This window comes from Etheostoma spectabile, chromosome 6 (genome assembly GCF_008692095.1).
Source record: "Etheostoma spectabile isolate EspeVRDwgs_2016 chromosome 6, UIUC_Espe_1.0, whole genome shotgun sequence".
Classification (NCBI taxonomy): Eukaryota; Metazoa; Chordata; class Actinopteri; order Perciformes; family Percidae; genus Etheostoma; species Etheostoma spectabile.
The window spans coordinates 7129531-7151143 of NC_045738.1; the positions used below are offsets into that span (position 1 = coordinate 7129531).

Sequence of the window (21613 nt, forward strand, 5' to 3'; positions counted from 1 at the left end):
AAAGAAGGTTGCTTGTGATCATGTGTGTGATTGATAGTCAAACTGCTTTGAAAGGTCTGTGTTTCTGGAGTTGCAAGAAGGGTCATACTCTCCTATATATTTATAGCAGCTTTTATGTTCTTACCTGTAGTGGTGTACAAGTTTCCATTTCAAATGGAGCCACAGTATCACTCCAGGGCAGGAACCGTCTGGTTTGAGGGTCAAGGTAATAGTCGAACACTGTCCCCTGTGCTGGCAGTTTCACTGTCTTCATTTCTTTGGTCCACCACTGACTGAACTCCACCCGGTAATCATTAAGCTGGACAAATAATTGAAGAAATTTTATCAAGCATTAATTCATATAATTTCAATGGACAAGCCCACCATTAGTCAAAATCATTGACAGATACGCTTATTATATTATTACTATTCTTGGTCACATCATGACAGTCTTGACATGTCGGCTTGCAAAATGCACAATGTTGTGTCTCACCCTATATTCATACCTTCTTAACAGAAGTGCAAAGACAACTCAAGGAATACGTTGAGTGTTTACTATTATTAGCCAGGAGTATTAACAAAGTATTCAATAACACTGTTCAGCAGTCCTTGATGGTGCCTGCATTACTAATGCCCAGTTACGCATTTTCTTTTCTATGAAAAATGCCCAATTTCTGTAAAGGAACAACTGTTTTGAGTATCCAAAAACTAAAACCACAGCTTTATTAGGGCACAAACACTTCTGCAGAGCATGTCATTGTCATGTCAAAACATATGCACTAAAATTGTCCTAAAAGTTGCTATATTAAGTTGATGTGAAATAAGAATTGTTATACCAGACTCAAATGTGCATTCACAATCCCCTTGAATTAAACAAAATGAATACCTGCTCTTGATACAGGGCCCCACCAAAAGCCCAGATGCAGGCAAAGGTGAAGTAGGTCTCATAGAGCTCACGTGGAGAGTCAAATGGAATATTTTCTGGTGTTAGAAAGCAGTCAAGCAAAGTGCAGAGTGTCTAAATGAGAAAGAAAATAATAATTATTATTTCATTCTGATTTGCTGACTGCATAGACATAAAATGAAATAACTTAACTGCACATGCTTGTGTGTTGTGTACCTGCACCATAGAGATATCTGGGATAGGAGTTATGGTCTTGAAGGTGTTTCGCATTTGTTCAACACAATGAGGAACATATTTTTCAAACAGTATGGTAAGGTGGGCCCTTTCTGTCTGGCGTTCTCGTTGGTCAATCCAGCTGGCCACATACCTAAGCAGGAAGGATTAATGTTATATTGCTGTGGTGTTCTGATCAAGAACTGAATCAGTGTCCGTTGTCTTTACAATACAACATTTACACAACATGGTCACTTTGGTGCAACAAGCGCAATACATAAAGAAGATAATGCAAAAAAGCATTATAATGAAAACTTCAAAAGTGTTTTGATATCATGTGAATACAAATAGTATGACTCACGGGTTCCAGCCCAGATCCTGTTGGTTTACATAGAGAATACCTGCTCTGGACACAGTAGCAGGAGTGGCCGTCCTTAGGTGACTGATCTCAAACACCAGTCTCATTGATGAAGTGAGTGGCACACGTTCATTACTGGCCAGGGTCAGGACCTAAAAGATGTTATGCAGCATTACAGTTTCCAAATATCAAAACATTTGAATGGTCAATATGGCAGACAAGACTCTGCCCAAACGATAAGTAAAACCTTTACATCTCATCAGGTTTGACAGACAGTGCTTTAAAATATTTCAAAAGGCACAAGATCACTGAGACATGATTCATCGCTGTGCAAAAATTCCTCCAAGTACGCACACTCCAGGAAGTGATTGCTGAAGCGGGGGAAAGAAACATCTTTTTCTATCTATACCACCTTGGTTGCCATGTGTTGTACCATAGTGTATGAGTGAACAGGAGGGCGGTACCTTGTTGTCATCCATCACTGTGTTGAGTGATTCAATCCACATCGGATCAATGTCTCCATCCAACACAATCCACTTAGGTCCTATGTGGGAGATGTTTGCTTGCTCTCGCATCACTGATGAAAACAAACCTTACACAGAGATTGAACACTGGGATTACAAAGTCTTAACATTGTTTACATCTAGTATAAGTTAGCACTAGTTCATGTGTTTTAAATGTTGTTATTCTTCTCATTTAAAACCAGCTCTTTACCATCTTTCCACTCTCGAGTTGTGTGATGGATAACGCCAAACAATTCATCTCTGTCTACCGCCTTTGGATTGAGGTCATTCCATACCGGCTTCCTCTTCAAGTTTATATAAGTTTTGTGGAGAACTCTCAATATCTGTTGAAAAAATATAACCTGTCATGTGATGTACCAAAAATAAAAAACAACTAAATTGAGTATTTACTTTCACAATTTATAAGGCAAACTAATCTAACCTGGCTTTTCCCAGTCCCTGCATTTCCAACAACAAAGACCGAATGACGCACCGCCATGAGTTCCTCCAATTGCATCACCTGACAAAATAAATGTTTAAAAAAACAGATTATTGCATTCTTTTTTAAGCATTGTTACACACAACTCTGTATACACCAAATAATGTCAAACCTTGAGGATGAATGTCTCTTCAGGCTGGAGTCGGAGCTCCAGTGTAGTCTTTCGAATGGCATTTTCAAATTCACAGTCTCTCTCTCTCTCCACCTCCAGGCCTGGGAATAGGTCTCCCAGCAGTCCCAAGAAGATAGTCGCATCCTCAGTCACAATTTTAGGCATGTTGAAGTCCCTCAGTGCACGCATCAGCACCTGGAAAGTAAAGTGCATTTGCAGATTATACAAGACAATGAATCTTGTTCTTGTGGCTGTGAGATGACACACAATAGAAAGTCACCTGATCCTCTGGTCTACTCTTGTCTCTTCTTCTCAGTGCCCCTGCCACAACCAGAACAGACTTGACAGCTCGCAAACCCCAATCATAGTGGTCCTAATAGACAAACAAGAATAGACAGTACAGATGTGTATTCCTGTGTTTACAATTACCATAAATCATATCATATAAAGTACTAAGATTAATTGAATGGCTTCATGCATCTCTGTGCTCATGAGGTATCATGTAGCTGAAATGTTTTATTATTGATGTGCCCTGTTCTAATCCAACATTATGAAATTTAACAGTGCTATCAGGTGCTTTTCTCCTACCTGCTTAGACAGCAGTTCTTTGCAGAGAGTGTACAAGGTGATAAACTTCCTGGCTAAAAGCTTAGCACCACGGAAGCCCTCTGCTACCAGCATTATCTCACAAATAAGCTCAGTGTCAGGCACCACCATGGCACAGGGTCTACAGAAGGACACACACAGTAACACAATAAACAAACAAACGTAAAGCTGAGTAAAAGCACGTTATAAATAAAGTTACTGTATCAGTCTCACCTGAAAAGAGCCTTGAGGTTCTCAGGTAGCTCCGTCCTGCCTGCATAGCCGGGGTTCATAGTGATGAAAATCCCCACAGAAGGCTTTAAGACAATGTCTTTATCTAAAAAGAGGAACCTGTGAAGTTGCATGGAGAGTTAACACATGTTCACACTCACAATAAAGGCTCTATGTGTTCAGCTTTAACTGGTTACCTTTTCTTTTTAGAGCGAATGGCATTTTGTATAGTTTTGACCTGCACTGCCACAACTGACAGAACATCCACGGCGATACGATTGAACTCATCAAAGCAGCCCCATGCTCCAGTCTGGGCCAGGCCCTTGTAGATATTTCCAATCGACTGAACATGAACAAAATTATTTTGCATTTGAACATACATGTTAACTGACACATCTAACCAAGACGATAAACTGACCAAAGGGAATAATTGTGAAGTGTCCACTAAATGACTTTTGCACCTTGTAGTCCATCTGTTCAGAACAGTTGAAGATGTATACCATGACGCCCATGGCTCTGCCGAGATCCTTAGTGGTCTCAGTCTTACCTGTTCCAGCAGGGCCAGCTGGGGCTCCACTCATGGTCAGGTGAAGTGACTGAGTTAAGGTGATGTAGCACCTAAGCATACACAGAGAGACACACATTTGCTTTGTAGCAATGCTTAATGTAGGGAAAGCATTGAAAGTAACGTTCCAAGCATAGACTGAAAACTGATAAGAGGCTGAGATACCGGTCTGTGAGGGGAGTGATGACAAGACGAGGTGTATTTCCAAGATACTCATATGAGTAAAGAAACTGAGCATCACAGATGTTAATGAAGCAGTGATGCTGCTGCTCATACCAGCAATGCCGGAGCTGGGAAAGCCACTGGAAGGCCTGTGAGGTGGCGACCTGTGAAAACACGTGGCTGGTGTTAAACTATGTCAAATAGATCATATGTCACAATGATGATGTATGATGATCATAACTAGTTCAAATATGGTCTTGTTTTAGTTTAAGCCCATAGTCTATAATCTGGTCTTTCTATTTGGTGAAATTGAGGCTGTGGCTCTCTATTTTGTGAAATAAAAATGTGAAAAGTCAAGAACGATACTGTTCTAGTTCCTATTATTTTAATTCTTAACTCACATTTGAATAACGTTAGATTTTCTTGTTGCAGCATATAGGCTGCAGATGGAGAATTGAGCGGTTACCATACATTGTGAATTTCACTAAATTATATTCTAACCTACAAAAGCTAAATTTAAAAATGCACTCAAATACGTTCTTTTACACACCTACATGATGAGAAAAAAATGTTATAATGCCAAAGGAAATGTTAATTATTGTATAATTCAATTGCAATTACCTTTTGGGCAATGAGGCTGGAAACAATGTCTCTGGCGTGGACATCAATAGTGCATAAAGTCATAATCTTCTGTCTGTCGCCTGAGCTCAGCTCTCCAAGCAGCATGCTGATCAACAAATTGAGTTGGGAAATCTAGAAAAAAAACAGATTTGAAGCAATGCTGAGGAAAATAGACAGAAGTTAAGACAAGTGTGCCAATTTAAATTCCCACGTGTGATTGAATTGGCAACAATCTGATATAAAATTGCATGGTTCACATTTATCGTTTCATATGTAATGTTAAGTATTTAAAGTCATTAAAATTTCAATCCATGCAGAACAACAAGCACAGTCGGTATATGAATGTGGACCATGTGGACAATTTGACAAAAAACACACTCAAAAGTAGTATTTTGTTCTTGTTTTGACTAAAACATCACTGGATGTCTTGCATTTATCACTGGTCCTGTATGACAGCAGATCCAATCAGTGCAGAACGTTGAAGGAAGAGAGTGATTATTCAAACAGGAAACCAAGGGCATGCTAACCTTAAATAGTGCTGATGAAACTGACAAGAGTGATAATACAACTGTGAGCAGAGCCCACAACGAGGCCCTACAAACCCAGCTTGGGTCACTAACTCTAATGCGATTATGATAGCATTATGAAAAACATGTTTATCATCTTTAGCAGTTACCACTTCACACCCAGATTAAACACAAATCAGAAAAATATAATACTATCTTTACAATTATATACAGTATGTGTGTAGAAATAAAAATGTATTTAGGCAGTTACTTTTTCCTAAAATTAAATTGTATTGCAATAATGCACCTTCACACCTGCTGTCAATTAGTACATTAACTGATGTAATAAACTTGATTGTAATGATTTACATGAGTTGTTAAGGGCTTTGGTTTGTTGTGGTGTTCAACTGGATCCTAATTTTGTAAGCAGTTTTTCTTATTTGAAAATATTGCGTACACTCAAGTTACCTTGAGCTGGATTGAGCTAGAATCATGAAACTTGGGGGAATAACTGGAAATGGTATGCATGTGCTTCTATAGAAATATGAATCCAATCCGACACATGGTGGCGCTGTAATTAAGGCTTCAAAATGCAAACTTTGAAAGGACGAAACTTGAAATTTCTCACACAGGTGCAGCTTAATGTGCTATTCAAAAAAGTCTCAAGGACTATTAAGGTTCACCTAGAAAATTATTCCGCCATTTTGAATTTTTTTTAAACATTTTTGACATCTCCTCCTACATTGTACCTTCGTTTGCCACCAAATTTTCAGTGAATCATCAATATATCAAGCTTATTACAACTTGTATAACACATGTCCATATCTCAATTACTTCTCAAGGTATTGACCAATGAACTTTGAAAGGGGCATGACTCTGGACATAAATAAACACAAATCAACGGTAAGTCCAATCATCACAAAACTCACAGGATATGTTCAGATAAGTGCCCCAGATATACCCAGGCCGTTTTATATAAATAGGCCACTAGGGGCACTACAATAGCAAAATAGGTGAGGGGCATTACACACATTTTACTATAAATCACATTATCATTGTCCAATCATCGCAAATTTCTCAGGATATGTCCTCATAAGTACTTGAACCACGCCCTGAAAGTTTCATTCAAATTGAACACCAGGGGGCGCTATAAATGTAAACAAACTGCAGGTGATATATCGCAGGCTATAAATGACTAAATGTTTGTCCAGTCAAGACAAAACTTCCAGGAAATGTCTAAACAATGACCTCACACAAAAAACATTCAAGCTCATTCAAATTGACCACTAGGGGCGATTTAAATGCACAATATCTGGACGTAGAATGACGCAAATCAAGTTTTGAAATTGGAATCGCAGCTTGTGATTTTATTAGCAATTTTTTTTGTGTTGGTCATCTGTTTTTCTCAAATTGCCGTGAGCTGGACTGAGCTACATAATCCCACTGAATTAAAAATAAATGTTTTTTTGACAAATCAGTTGTAGGCATTTTACACAAAGTGAACCATTTGTCCAACTTTTACAAAGTTTGCAGGATATGTTTTGTAACGACGTTGGACCACGTGTGAAATTACACTGAAGTCAATATTGAGAAAAAAGGTTTGAACCCACGAAACCCCATTTGTGGCTATATTTATATTTTTGTTATTTTGGCTCTTAGTCAGCTTTTCTTGCCAACTAAGCTGCATTTCATTGAAATCTTTTAACATTAGTGTGTTAACTCGTCATAAAATGTACCTGTTTCTTGTTGTAATCTTTTAATGCAGACTCAAAACCTTCCTCCAGTCTTTTAAACACAAGCTCCATATCATTGCTCCACCAGATCTGAGATCCAGTGAGAGCTACTTGGGCAGGGAAGTCGAGAATCCACTGCTCTCTGGGCCTGTCCTCGTACAAAGACACAGCCTCAGACAGGTGACCCCTGACACATTCCTTCATAGACTCCTCCAGACAAGAAAGCCATGCCTCCACCTAATGTAAAGTAATTTTACCATTAGTTACCTTAGAAAATGTGATAGCTAATTCAGATTATTTGATACTGACTGTAATCTTACCGGCCCGTAACAGCAACATTCAGTCTGGAATGGGACATATTCCCTCTCTTTGCTGTACATTCCCACAGCAAGTTTAGGATTATCCAGTTGTTCATTTTGGGCAAACTCGAGATTTGACAAGTTATCAAATAATTTTGAGAGGTGGACAGTTACCTGTAAAAGACACTTAGTCATTTTGTTTTTAAAAGAAGAGACACATTAGTGAAATAGTAACACCAGACAAATACTTAAAACAAAAATGACGGGAAATGCTAAATTATATTAATTTACAGTACCTCTCTGGGACGACTCCCTTTAGAGAGGATGTCCAACAAGTCTGCAGATGAAATAAAGTAAAATCGTGGAAAAGCAAGTCTCTTTGTTTCCAGGTATTCGGCAAGACCCTTTTCACACAGTGCCAGCCTGTTGAAAGAGAGAGTATGGGAAGTGTGAGCACAACATCAAACTGAGGGGCAGTATAATGAAAGTGTAACGAAATAAAAATTAACCTTATTTGTAGATCCTCTAACTTCTCAAATAGATGAGGCTTGCCGGTGGCCTTAATGACATTTTGAGTCTTAGCACTGTCAAACATTAACTCCTGAAAGAACCAAAATTGCCATGTTTACAATGACAAAAATAATGACATTTGCAATACTACATGCCCAGCATATAAGTGCAGACCTGAAACTCTGCATCTATAGCTTGAAATCTGTGTGCATCTGCAGGCAGCTGTTGGCAGATGTCGTCACAGCTTTTGAAAATGCTCCCCAGGTAGGCCCATGTCCTTTGAACCTCCATCCAGACCATCAGCACAGAGTCAGCTACAGTCAGCTGTTTCTGTAGTTCCACTACCTGGAACAGGAAGTGATGCACATGCTTGCTCTGAAAGATGCCCTGAAGTTGAACCTTGGGGATGGAGACATAAAGACATGAGTACAGCCTATCAAAAGGATTTAGTCCAACAAAAAACTCACATACACCACACTGCTATCCAATCTGTGGCAAGAGAAAGTAATATCTTAAGAACCTTAACCTTATAACATGTGTCAGTTTAATTTCAATGCATATTCAAGCTAATAAGCATGCCATACCATAAAAAATGGGGGATGGAAACAGTCTGTTTACACAAAGATCTTGGCACTAAAGTGGCAAGACTTTAATTGCTGGCTATAACACCCCCCCACACACGCAATACATCTGGTGGACATGTCCAAAGACCACCACAGTGCAACAATGCCCTGTCTCCTACAGCAGCTATAAATCTAAGGACTCAATAGGGACCTCTCTACACTCAGCTGTGTTGTTAGACAGTCAGACAGGGCGGCCCCTTTCTGCACTCTCATCTCTATTCAGCAATTAACTATCAGTGCTTCTCAAAGATAACTGATCTTCACAGCCATTCTGTGGGCTAAAAAGTCACACATAAAATCTTTGTATTAATATCAGTAGCTTACTGTAGATATTTACCTGGTGATCTTCAAGAGTTTCAATCAGTTCCTGGTCACATTTAAGTAGTGGCACAGAGGATTGGCAATGATCTTCATATGAAAGCTCCATGGATGCCCACGTTTTACTTATTTCTGTCACAACCTGACATAAAAAAAATAATTGGACAGCATAATGATAACATGTTAAATTACAAACTACCTTACTGTATTCACTTATTTACTCCTAAACCAAATATAGCAACTAAACTGTCCACTGAAAACCATGTATTTATGTAATATGTAAATTAAGTTACTTTAGATTACTTATCAATTATTAAAAAATTAACCATTTAAATTAATTGGGTTATCTGAAAAACACATAGCTGAACAGACTCATGAAAATTTGATGTTTTGGAGATACATGTTTTTTTGCAGGACAGCAACGTATTTAATGGACTATGTCTATAAGGTTGACTCGTAGTTTGATCACTTTTTCATGTGCAAAATGACTCTTGATGTTGATCTGTTTGACCATAAAAATCAATTAATTGAAAAAGAACCTTCTCTATGGCCATTTCTTTGACAGCCTTATCAACTATGTTGCGAACTTCGTCTTCCAACAAATGGAGCTGCAGAGTCAAGAGGTCATCCAAGGTGGTACTGTCAGTCACAGTGAAGTCCATCTATTTCAAAAGAATTATTGTCATGATGCAAAGCCTTTGATAATGCAAGGAAAAACATTGCTCTGTAGTATGACCTCAGCTGTGTGTACCCACCTTTGTTGTCCTAATTAGCTGCACCCAGTGGCGCTCTCGTATTGCCAGGTTCTGTAGCTGACTCACGGCCCCCAGTGATGTCAACAGGTTCTTTATATAAAGGTCTAACCCAGAATACACATCCCACACGCGAGCCTCTTTGTCAAGTTTGCGTATGTCCTACACAAACAGAAGGTAGGTAAACGTAATTAGTTATTAGAGGCATCTGTTACAAATAGCAATGGTGCATGACAGTAAGACAGCAGGAGAGATGCGCTGGTGTGATGTAGCACTGTTGGTGACCTCACCTTGGCAAACCTCCTCAATTCTGCATCCATCTGGTCCACGTTTATCCGCCTCCATTTGGTCATTGTCCAGTTTTCGACACTGCTCTGTATAGATAAAAAAAAGAATTCAGAGGGGTCAATGGGCTGAGGGTACTTAATGGGGACATTTAGAGGCTACAGGGTATTTAAAGAATCAATGAAAGCCTCCGAGAGGACAGACTGGTCACGTTATTGAGTTATTGGGGCATGTTAGTGGGGTGATCAGGCCAGCTGTGTTTCCTTTTACTCCAGAATAGTGACATTTAAGTATACAGTATAAAGTAAGCTACTTACCTGAACAAAAACAACAATGTCCCACAGTTCTTTTAGGACTGCGATCTCTCGTCTGCAGAGCTTAATGTCTCTGTAGTCAGGAATAGTAACGTCAAAAAGATTTGTGGACTCCTGTAGCTCTGCAACCTCTTTCTCCATTTCTCGGACAGCTTTTTCAGACTAGAAAAAAACCCACATGGTCATAGTTATCATAAGTGTACAGTATAATCCAATGTTTTTTCAATACTAAAATCAAGCAATAAATAAACTCCTACTTTCTCCAGACTGATGTAGGGATGCACTGCATTGTAAGTGAAGGGCGCTGTTGCTCTGAACACCTCCCTGAATTTGTTTTGTTTCACCTGAAAAATAAGTAATTTAATTGTTTTTTACACTAAGATTTGAAATACAATAGCTTCAACACTGCATATAAAATTGACTTGTCACCTCAAATATCATGCATCGTCTCCGTATAACCATCACTTCTGCATTCTGCATGGGCGCCACCTCATGCCTCACTTTTAATGCCAATTTTTTTGCCCCGCTCCATTTCTCAGGAAGTTCCTATGAATGTTATAGATTTGTAATATTACAATTTTTAAAAAGGATGAATGACCACAAAATGAATTTGTGAAAAAAATATCATTTGTTATGTAATTTTAGTTAGTACTTAAAAGGTGGAAAGACAAGCACATTAACCCATTCCTTTCCTCACCTCCAGCTGTGAATAGACCTGGTCAGGTATGGTTACTCCGTACTGTTCCAATAGGATTATTGTGTCTCTTAAAGGCTCAAACATCTTGTCTGTGGCTGCTTGTCTGTGTCTAACAGCCAACAGGTGACTCATTGCTTCCACCAGGCCACGGTGGTTTCCCGTAGCCACAGGCTGGCCTAGCCCTTCAACAGTGGCTCGGACAAACTTCTGCAGCTCTTCAAGACTGAGTGGAAAAGCATGCACAGTGAGAACAATTGGTCTTACAGTTTGGTCTGCCTTTAATAGCCATACAGAAATGGATGTTTACCTGTTAGTGACATATGTCAAAAGGTGTTCCTTAAAAAGCCAGCTCCACTTCTTTATAGTGTTAAGGAGGCTCACTTTAAAGAACTTGATATCCACCCGAAACCATCCATTGAATACTGTGAAGTCTTCAAGCTTGGAAATTTCAGCATACAGATCCTCATAATAATCTATCTATAAATTTAAGACAACAACAGAGTTTACAATTCAATTGCCATGTATGGGAAATGTGACTCATGATTTAAAAAAAAGCATTTTACCTGTTCTTTGAAATGTTCAATTGTAGGTGGGCTTTCAGGGAGTTCATCTGCTCCAAAGGACTCCATTTCTTCAGCTGTAAGTACACGTCCGTACAGGAGAAACTGGCTGAGAAACTCAGCCTTGTCATCTTGCCAGAGATGGGTGTAGCAGTCAAACTTTCTCTGGTAACTTATCGCTTTCTTGAGGACGTTCTCCACTCGCTCCATTATTTCTTGTCTCATGGCTAACAAATCCAGCATGCCATCCATTACATCCTGTAATATAACATGAGAAGAATCTACTATTTGTAGAAGAATGCACTATAATTTGTTTGTTTTTTAACATCCAAATCTACAGTACAGCAGAGTACCTGGTAGCTCTCCATGCTTAGACGAGCAGCCACTTTGTTGATATTCACTGAAGTCTTGAATATGTCTCCGACCAGCCCTTCTATCAGCTCATAGAGGCCTTCACTTGCATCTTGCTCCAACGAGGGGAGGAAAACCATTCCTGAGCTACTTAGCATCAACTGAGCCTCAAATAGAGGTGTCTGGTTGGGCCAGGATTCCATGTTGTCCACAAAGAACTGTAGCGAGTGGCTGATGTAGTTGAAGAGCCCCTCCACCACCATCTCATCCACATACTCCAGATAGGACTGCCATGCTTCTGACGCAGGGTCAGCATGGAAAAGGACCATGTTCTCCTGATGAAATTATAGGATATTGGAGAGACTGTGAGCACTGTCAATGTTTGGACTTGGTATCACTTTTGATTTCTAAGGATTGTACAAGTTGACACATTTAATCATATCTACTTCTGAATAACTAGAACATAGTTATTTACATGGCTTGCCACGTATGTTAAAATAAAAAAGTAAAATTCTTTTTTTTTTCCAGTTAAATTTAAGTGATTAGAACTAAAAGGTCAGAAAAAGCATAAAAAACTCTGTACTGTTAATGGTACAGGACAGTTAAGGGTTAGATTTTGTTATATCTCCATTATGCTAAGAAAACTGAATCAAAAGACAAACAAAATGTCTGCAGAGTTGTCCTTTTAATGTTATGTAATCTGATGAAGATATATAGACCTACAACATGCTAAAAGGTTTTGGAACCATGGAAATAATTTCCTATTTATGGTGTTTACTTACACACGTGTTCATGAAAAATGTATGATATTCAAGAGTGAATATTATCCAGTTGTGCCCACCTGCACCAGCTGGTAGATAGAGTATCCTTCCTTCTTCATGGCGCTGTACTTCTTGTTGACACGGTCTCCCCTGTCTTCCAGCTGTATGAGCGAGCCTTTCTTGTTGTCCTTTCTGCAAAACATGGCCTGTTTGCTCCATCCCTTCATTACTGACTGGAGGGCTTCGCAGTTTTCCTTGGCTCTAGTGACTCGAGATTCTAGGTCATGGACCAGGTCTTTGGTGGTGCTAATGAAGCTCCAGCAGTCCGGATCCTGCCATGTCAGATCAGACTCTGCTCTTGTCAACTGCATGTCTATGGACTCTAGCTCAGCTTTGATGAGAGGAAGTTCCACCTCTAGCACGGTCTGCTTTAACTTGTTGTACCATTGTACCAGAAGCTGCAGATTGCTCACATACTGCAAAATACAAATGAGGAGAAACAACATATATTTGGAAATGCAGAGAAGGATAGTAAGAAAGACATATTGCTTATTGTTCAACTCAAAAAGGTGTGCATGAGTGTAAGTGAACCCATAAAGTTATAAGTTGTTTCTTACCTTTGTAAACATGTCACGCTTCTCAAAAACTGCCATTGCAGCCTCAGGGATTTTGAACTGACTTAGAGTCAGAATATTCTTCACATCTTTCAAGACTTCAGTCAGCTGAGGAGTGAAAGGAAATTAACTCTTCAACATAATCACAGTGGAGTGGTGGTAAAATGTTTTGTCTTAACAGAAACCCTTGAAGATTATAATAACTAATATTAAATAGGTGTAACAAATAACTATTCCCTCTGTCAAGATGGCTTTTTTGTTGATGTTTTTGTTTTTCAACTTGTTACTAAGTCTGTCAGCACTATGTTAAAAAACTCATAAACATATTTTATCAAAAAAATAAATGAGATACAGCTTGACCCAAGGATAATTGACCCCAATTAATTGTTGACCTGCATCTGGGTTTTGCAACAATATAAGAATAGTTCTTCAACCATACCTACTAAACTAAAGGATACTCGGGGATTTCAATTTTAAAGGATCTTGAGGGCATGTCAGCAGTGTGAGGGGAGCAATTTAAGTTATTTTTAACGGACAGACATCAGTCTAACAGTAAATTGGACAATAAATTAGCATTGGATAATGTTTACACATGTGCAATGTGCTTTCTAGTTTGTAGGGATATTACAAAATTTACCTTAGGATTGAAGTTGAGTGAGATCAGGTCGGAGGTGTTATTTCTGGAGATGAGGGGCTGGTTCAGGTTGATCAGGCAGGCCTCTTCCAAACCATTACACCATTCAGAGTAAATGTCCTCCTCATATTGGTCCAGGAGACTCAACATTTCCATGTACAGCTGGTACTCCTTTGCCATCTCTATACCTCCCTCAAGCCTGGAAATATTACATAATATTGATTTTAATTTAATTTTTTAACTTTAGCCTTACGTGAGAAAAAGCACCAATAGCTAGCGCTTCTCCCTCTATGTACTGTATCTCTGTATCTCTATTTATATATAAATCGTTCTGACTAGCTATTGTTTGTAACTAATTCATTTAGAAATAGTCTGTGTTTTTTTACTGACATGTCAGACGGTAATCTGATTTTTTCCCATGGTGTTTGAATGCGTTCTCTGAGCATTTTTGCCCACTTCAAAGCTCCAGATGTCTGAGCCGTGTTCTTAGTCAGACCCCTCTCCATCTGTTAACAAAGAAAGAATGGAACACAGTTGTTACATGGATCATACATGTTGTGCCTTGAATACATTTTGCTGATATAACATTTCAGTACTGCTTCCAGTACCTGATTGTGCTGCGATTTAAACAGACATTTACATCTCTCCAGCTCTTCTCGAAAATGTTGCTGCAGTAGAACAAAGTTGGGACTGAATATCTTTCTGATTTGTCTTCTCTCCAGGAAGGGTTCAACAATAGTTAGCAGCTAAAGGACAAAAAACAAAGATGTTGGTGTGTTGATAGTACTGTCATCATCATCATCATCCTATAATCCAGTTCTGCTTACTTTATATGCTGATTCCAGTCCTGGGCAATCCTTAAAGGCCAAGCTTAGAAGGCTGGCAAGGCGGCATTCAACGTCCACAATCCTCACTTTAAAATCCTTATACTTGTTTTCAAAAGCCTTATGAGTGGATGAGAGTGAACAACAGTATTAAATGATGGACACAAGTGTAAAATTGTGGATTATGAATTATATGCAGTAGCCGTTCATGGAAATCCTACTAAGCAGTATAAATACCAATACGTTATCTAAATACAAATAATTTCACCTGAGAGTTTAAGTCAAGGTGGCTGTTTTCACTGTGCTTCAACGCTTGGCAGAGGTTACTAAACTCTTTGTACATCTGAGCAGCACGCTCACTGTAGAGTTTGCCGTTAAGTCCACCAAATTCCATTTTTTTCATCCTCTGAAAGTCTAGTATAATTTCAAACAAGTCCTGCAAAGATACCAAATTGTTATAGGAAACAAAAACACATACACATATTACCTAACTGTGACACCAGAATACAATAAACAAATATCTGATCTCACCTCCAGCTGTAGCATACGATTAAAAAACTGGTTGAAACGTGCAAAAATCATGTCAGATGGGAAATCCCAAGGTGCATGTTTCACATGGTTGGCCAACCTCTCCCTCTGGGTCTGGTAACTGTCTCTAAAACATCTAAAGACTTGAATCACCTTCTTTAACATTTGTAGTCTTTCCTCTGGATCCTCTCTGAGTAGCAAATCCACAGAGAGGTATGCTGAAGCCTAAAAGGGTGAAAGATTGTATATCTGTGAATTTTTTTACACAGACAGCTAATAACTGAAGTCAGAGTAACACTGACAGACCAGTATCAGCAAAGCGTAATTGACAAAAGTGTCTGAACAAAAAAAGCAATTGCAAACTAATGTAACACGTATGTGTCACTCAATGTATTCCATCACTGCAGGTGTTGAGGAATCCTACCTGCTCAATGAACAGATTGCAAAGCTCCTGCAGTAACACCACAATGCGTGCCGGTTTTTGATAAGATTGGCAGTTGGTCCAGATAAGGAACAGAGTGTGGAACAGTGCAGGAATGAATGTTTCCAAGTGAGGAAATCCTTCCTTTTCCAGTTGAGTCAGTTGGGCGTGTAGTGGCTGCAGATAGAGGTCAATGTCCTGGGCTTCTTGAAGGGCTTATGATTAAGAAAAGAAATAAATAAATAAATTATAAAACAACATATTCAGAGATAATAAGTTTGTGATCACAGTTGGTAATCACATTATGCTGTGCATTTGATAAGGTGCAAAAATACAGTATGTCTTCTTCAGCTTTAAAAGGGCGCCTGCTAATATTACCATCAAATACATTTCCAATTAGAGTCTTGACTGTAGGATGATAGCTGCTATCCATCATCTCTAACATCTTTGCCATCTTCCGAACAATGGGACTCTGAAACTACAAGGGAAAGTACCAAACACTTTAACATACAGTGGAAAGTCAGGAGAGAAGTTTACAGTTAATAACTGTTTTAGTGAAAATCAGAAGGAAACAGGACCATACCTGAAGATAAATGTTCTGTATATTGCTCTTTCTGGAAGCCCAAAATTTCAGCTCTGCACTGGGCCCTGGATTGCAGCCTGTCATAAGTATGTCTGATGAATCATCCTTTAGGATTTTCTGGATCAGATTGGTCCAGTTGATGACCTGGGTCTCTATGGCATGGGCAAGTGCCCTGTCATAGTTATCATACCTGAGTGTGAAATTACATGTTGAGAGTGTATCTTTGTAATAATTACAGTAATTATAGTCCCAGGCTCTAAATGTGTGTGTTTACTTACATTTTGAAGGTGCTGTATGATTCTTCCATCCACTCTGTCGCAGTTGGGATAGGGAGGACACTTTTTCCCAAAACCTGTCCACGGACAATGGATGTCCTACTGCACATGCTCTTAACATGTCGAATAATGTCTTCAGACATCAGATTTGGCCACATCTGATGGTTTTTGTCGTTTGACAGCAGTGGAACACATACCTTGGGAGGAGACACGAAAAACATTCACTCAAAACGCATTAAGTCAAGCTAGCTAGTAATATCCATAACAAAAAATTGAGAGAACATTGGACCAAATTGTTATGGGATCAAGTGTATGCTGGAGGGTATAACAATCACCTGCTCAACAATGCTTGACAGCTGAAGTAGTGGTGATGGAGACAGGAAGCCAAAAAGCAGAAGTTCCTTGTAGTTTTCAGAGTTGACAGGAACAACTCTCTTCTTGAGAATATAGACTTGCTTGTTTTGGGAAACAGGTGGGACCTGCATTTGAAATATCACAAGATTTTACGACAAACAGATACGACACTGAAAATATGCTTAATCCGTGAATTTCAACATTTTGTAAGCGCCCTAAATTTAGCTAGCGTCAGCTTACTAGCTAGTCAAGTGTGGTTAACACACAAGCTTAATGAATTGTAACGGAGATTTTGTAACAAACAAACAGTACCTCATTAGAAGCAACCAGACAGGCTTTTTTTGATAAAGAGAAAAATATTACAGACTCCTTTTCAAAGAAGTCTTTTAAAAGTTTTTGAAACTCTTCGTTGACGTCACTCTTGTCCCATATTTGGCGGTGCAGTCGCAGTAGCCCACAAACTTTTTCCTTAACAAACTTCACTCTGTCGTCCTCAAGAAACGAAGGCACACTTTCGTCGTCGGACATTATTGATCTACCACCACCACCACATGCTGCTCCGTCACTTCCTTCAACAAAACGAAAAATAAAAGCAAACTGATTTGTGACTGCTCCAGAAACCGTTCCCTAAATTAGCTTCATGTTGTAACGTTAGTTTTAAATTTCTTCATACGACTGTCTGCAAAGAAAGGAGACTGGCACAAGCTCTACTGTCCTGGGTTTCTGGGGGCGGTTCAGCATTCCGTTGCTTAGCAACAGCCACTCTCCTCAATCACTGCACTGTGGCTAGATTTGGCAAATAAGAAAAACTTACTTTTTCTAATTTATGTAAGTAGCCTAGGCTATTACTGTATATAAGTTAGCCTACTATACTACATGTTTACATGATTTTAGTTTACCAGAATAATTAAGCATTCAGTTTAGGTTTTTTTTCTTACAGTAAAACAAGACTAAGTGAACAGTTGCAAAGGAGACTCTAATTTGTATCCCACGATCAATATGCCACCAGTGATTAGATTTTAAAACTCCATGGAGTTATAAAATCTAATCCTTGGTGGTTCTCAGTGTGCCTTTCCACAGTGTGTACCCTGTTCTGTTCTTTGTGTTTTAATTTGTTTGTGCACACTAAAGGCATATTGCATCAATTTTCTTTGTAATTGAAAGTTAATAAGTTAGATCTAGATAGCATTATAATTGGTAAGTAAGTAAAGTAAGTAAAGTTTATTTGTATAGTAGCTTTCACAGATAAAAATCACAAAGTTTTTCACAATAAAATCTGATACAATAACCTACAACAAATTAAATTACAAGAACATTTAAATACAAAATAGAAAACAAAACAAACAACCATAAAAAACCCTTGACTAAGTTTGTTTGAACAGCAGAGTCTTCAATTGCTCTTTAAAAGAGAAGAGAATTTACACAGCGTAGAGAGGGAGGCAAGTCATTCCACAGCCTAGGAGCCACTGCTTGGAATGATAGGCCCCCACTGGTTTTAAAATGAGTGAGGGGGACCACTAAAAGCCTCTGACCTAATGACCTCAGACTATGGGTGGGAGTATGGAGCTGGATCAAGTCAGAGATGCATGGAGGAACTTGACCATGCAGGGCTCTAAAAGTAAGAACCAGGATTTTGAATTTGAAATCGATACTGGATTGGTAACCAGTGAAGTGCTGCTAAAACAGGTGTAATGTGTGCTCTTTTGTTAATGTGAGTTAAAAGCCTAGCAGCGGAGTTCTGAACAGCCTGGAGACGGTAAAAAAACTGATCCAGACATCCCAACCAGATCACAAAGTCTATTTATCATAATGTTATGATCAATTGTGTCAAAAGCAGAAGAAAAGTCCAATAGGACCAAAACTGTATATTCCTTAGAGTCAGCTGACATCATAATATCACTTACTTTAAGTAGTGCAGTTTCCGTACACTGCTTTTTACGGAAACCAGACTGGAATTTGTCAAATAACTCGTGATTCTCTAGGAAAAGAGTGAGTTTGGTAAGTCCTTTAAGACATTTTTGGTAGGTTTTACTTGGATGTTTACTGCGAGTTTCCTTACCTACTTAGATAAGGACATGCTTTTAGTTCAAGTTGAAACTAACGTTAGGCCTGCATGTCTGTTTAAAGGTTCTAATCAGTTCTGCTCAGTGACATATGAATACCATGACTTACAGAATGTCTATACTATAGATATATATTATACAATAATTCAAACATTTCTGGTTTTATCAAGTGCAAATCTGTGGCTTCTTTTATGGCACACATGCCTTCTTTGTGACAGGACTGGACATGAAGGAGCTTATGTAGTGGAGCCACACACTGTAGTAAAGTGTGTGTGTGTGTGTGAGAGAGAGAGTCATCTTGACTGTTGTCTTAGCAGCAGAGCACTGTATCTAGCAACTGCCATTAACAAGGCACTTTACTGCTCCTCATTTCAGAGCAACCTCAAGGTCTGATTGCCTTAAATGAATAACAAAATGCTTCTTTTACAGTATATCTTGAAGATTTAAATAGCCGAGCAGTATTCTGATCTATTTGTGAACGTGAGGTTGAGGGTGCTATGTAGGATTTGGCTAAAACATTGTAACAGTTTGTAGGCTACAATTTATGGAAAATGCAGTCTTTTTTACAACTGTTTTTTACATTTAGAAACTTATCCTCAGGAACAAGGAGAGTGTGAGACACACACCTGGTTTGCAGGTGGCACTACAGTTATTGACCTCATAACTAACAATGACAAGACCACCTACAGGGAAGAGATTGCCTGCCTGTTGCTATGGTGCTAATAACAAGTTGGAGGTGATGCAGTCAAGCATGATTCAAGATAAAGATGGCTCCTGATGTAATCCACATGCTCATTTTACTCTGAAAATCAGCAAAGATATAAAAATGGTTGAGAGCATGAGTTATTAAATTTGCTAAAGACCAGAAAAGGGGTCAAAATATACAGGTATCTTTCCGTTTCTTCATCGTAGTTTGGTAAAGAAAAACAGCAAATAAAAAAATATTGAAACATTTATATTTCAATATCTCTTTCTGATAGCTGATTCTGATCCAGGAGCTGTAACATCACAAAACTGTGTGAGACAGACGGCACCTCCCAAGCAACATAGAATTATTTCTTAAGAAACAATGCTGCTCAAACCTAGCACTATACCTTCCACTTCGACCATTTTCCTGCCAAGGTTTGTTTTAGCTGAGCTAGCCTTTCTAACATCTCCATCCACTGCTTGTTGTGCAGTCTGCCACAACAAAGAATGTGCTGCAATCTGACTGGAAATATTTAGATTAATTAATAACTTGCAATCATTGTCATTGGTATTCAAATTAGTGTTCTGTTTTAATGCATGATCTGTTTGCTTGGCTTAATCAGTTAATTAATAGTACAACGGTTTTGGCAATTGAAATTGTGTGTGGATAATGATCTGTACTCTTATTGAACATGCACTTTGTCTTTTGGCCTTCAAAATTGCACATAGGTACATTTGTTATACGAAGCAGCTCATCAATGACTGGCAGTGTCAACAGACTTTTTGTTGATGATGTTGTATTGATTCCCAAACTGAATCACAAAACAGCACTCCATCATGACACCCCACTCAATCCAACAGGCAGCGTTAAGCAAGCAAATGGGTTGTGAGTCCAAAATCTGTTGTTTGTTTCTAATCCTGAACCAAGCTGTCTCTGTGTAATGAAACCACAAAGGTGAACTGTCTACATGACATTGCGTTATAGGCTGAGTGATCTTCCCCCGTTTCTGAATTTAAGAGAGGTGAGACAAGGGGTTTGTGTTGTTATGGCTACCTTTATTATAAGCAGGCAAGCAATTTCACTCCACAATGACATGATTATTCTATCTAGGAAAAACACAACATGAAAAGCATTTTAACTGATTTTACTAACTTGTTTTGGGATTCCGTGTTGGTGTCCAAATGGGAGACTGCAGGATGCTGACAGAACAGTAATCGCCCATGTGCACTTTCTTTAAAGAAGTGCATCATCTACAGCGACAACGACAAAGAATTTAAACTTCACAGTTCCGATTTCTGATAAGAGTAATGTACTCACCATTTACTAGCCCACTATTGCAATACAATTTATTAAACAAAAACAACGAGATATGCCTCTATTCCACATGTATTATGATACATGTGGAATAGAGGCATCAGTCCACACATTTTACTAAATCAATTTATAACATTCACTGATAACAATATTCATTAAGCTATTTTAACCACACTTTATTCAGCCAGTGGTTATTTTCTTTTCAGCAAACAGTTGTTTTTATCAGTCCAAGGTTATATTGAAGGCATATATGTGATCAAATCCTGTTATAGCATACATAAGGTAAGTTGTATAGAAGGTCCACACTACAAGGTCGCCCTCTATGGACTAGACTGATTTAGGAAAACGCTCAATAAAGATCATTCTGTCTGAGAAGATCAGTTTTACCTCTGAGAAGAATATCAGGAAGAGTAGCTGCTACATTAGTGGAAGCTAATGGGGATCCAAATAAGGAATTAGGCCTATATAGCACAAAATCATCTTCGTCAGATGACTTTAACATTTTTAAACAGTGTAGGCCTACCTCAGACCCAGATGCTTTCCATTGTGACACGAAAGGAAAATCATCATTTGCTTCCCTCATTTTTTTTCTTTCTTTCTTATTTGATGAACATCAAATACAAAGCACAGTAGAGTTCTTTGAGGACGCTAAATTAATTGGATTTTGACTTGGAAATCATGGTTTTGGGGGGCTTCTGAAGTTGGCTATGCGTCTCTCGGTGTGCGTCTTGGCGTCACCGTCAGTGGCGTCCTGTAGAGGGCACTGGCTTTTCTCTTTTCGCAGATTGGAGATCCAGCGAGGACACGAGACGGTTTGAGACTGTCAAGTTAAGCCTGTTTAGATAGATAGATAGATAGATAGATAGATAGATAG

General features: G+C 38.8%; 1 protein-coding gene across 2 annotated transcripts in view; it reads right to left on the reverse strand.

Moving 5' to 3' along the window:
* The window catches only part of si:dkey-233k19.3 (dynein heavy chain 11, axonemal), a 41145-nt gene extending 23751 nt beyond the window's left edge, over nt 1-17394 (reverse strand). The window contains exons 1-45 of one of the 2 annotated variants that reach the window (XM_032519007.1): nt 16987-17202; nt 16656-16799; nt 16324-16517; nt 16046-16235; nt 15841-15940; nt 15466-15677; nt 15045-15266; nt 14782-14949; nt 14517-14633; nt 14298-14435; nt 14080-14195; nt 13693-13888; nt 13059-13163; nt 12522-12917; nt 11683-12015; nt 11333-11587; nt 11077-11246; nt 10770-10992; nt 10502-10618; nt 10330-10416; nt 10076-10234; nt 9764-9847; nt 9477-9635; nt 9261-9383; nt 8741-8863; nt 7955-8179; nt 7780-7871; nt 7567-7693; nt 7292-7444; nt 6975-7208; nt 4733-4864; nt 4115-4275; nt 3846-4002; nt 3582-3727; nt 3388-3504; nt 3157-3295; nt 2849-2941; nt 2569-2763; nt 2400-2477; nt 2169-2301; nt 1919-2046; nt 1458-1606; nt 1100-1250; nt 866-997; nt 125-298 (exon numbers count right to left, since the gene is read on the reverse strand). In XM_032519007.1, coding sequence (XP_032374898.1) covers nt 125-298; nt 866-997; nt 1100-1250; nt 1458-1606; nt 1919-2046; nt 2169-2301; nt 2400-2477; nt 2569-2763; nt 2849-2941; nt 3157-3295; nt 3388-3504; nt 3582-3727; nt 3846-4002; nt 4115-4275; nt 4733-4864; nt 6975-7208; nt 7292-7444; nt 7567-7693; nt 7780-7871; nt 7955-8179; nt 8741-8863; nt 9261-9383; nt 9477-9635; nt 9764-9847; nt 10076-10234; nt 10330-10416; nt 10502-10618; nt 10770-10992; nt 11077-11246; nt 11333-11587; nt 11683-12015; nt 12522-12917; nt 13059-13163; nt 13693-13888; nt 14080-14195; nt 14298-14435; nt 14517-14633; nt 14782-14949; nt 15045-15266; nt 15466-15677; nt 15841-15940; nt 16046-16235; nt 16324-16517; nt 16656-16799; nt 16987-17202 — 7263 coding nt within the window. Of the gene's footprint in view, nt 1-124; nt 299-865; nt 998-1099; nt 1251-1457; nt 1607-1918; nt 2047-2168; nt 2302-2399; nt 2478-2568; nt 2764-2848; nt 2942-3156; nt 3296-3387; nt 3505-3581; nt 3728-3845; nt 4003-4114; nt 4276-4732; nt 4865-6974; nt 7209-7291; nt 7445-7566; nt 7694-7779; nt 7872-7954; nt 8180-8740; nt 8864-9260; nt 9384-9476; nt 9636-9763; nt 9848-10075; nt 10235-10329; nt 10417-10501; nt 10619-10769; nt 10993-11076; nt 11247-11332; nt 11588-11682; nt 12016-12521; nt 12918-13058; nt 13164-13692; nt 13889-14079; nt 14196-14297; nt 14436-14516; nt 14634-14781; nt 14950-15044; nt 15267-15465; nt 15678-15840; nt 15941-16045; nt 16236-16323; nt 16518-16655; nt 16800-16986 lie in introns of both variants that reach the window. The other variant, XM_032519008.1, reaches the window with a different exon arrangement.
* Between the last annotated feature and the right edge of the window lie 4219 nt (nt 17395-21613).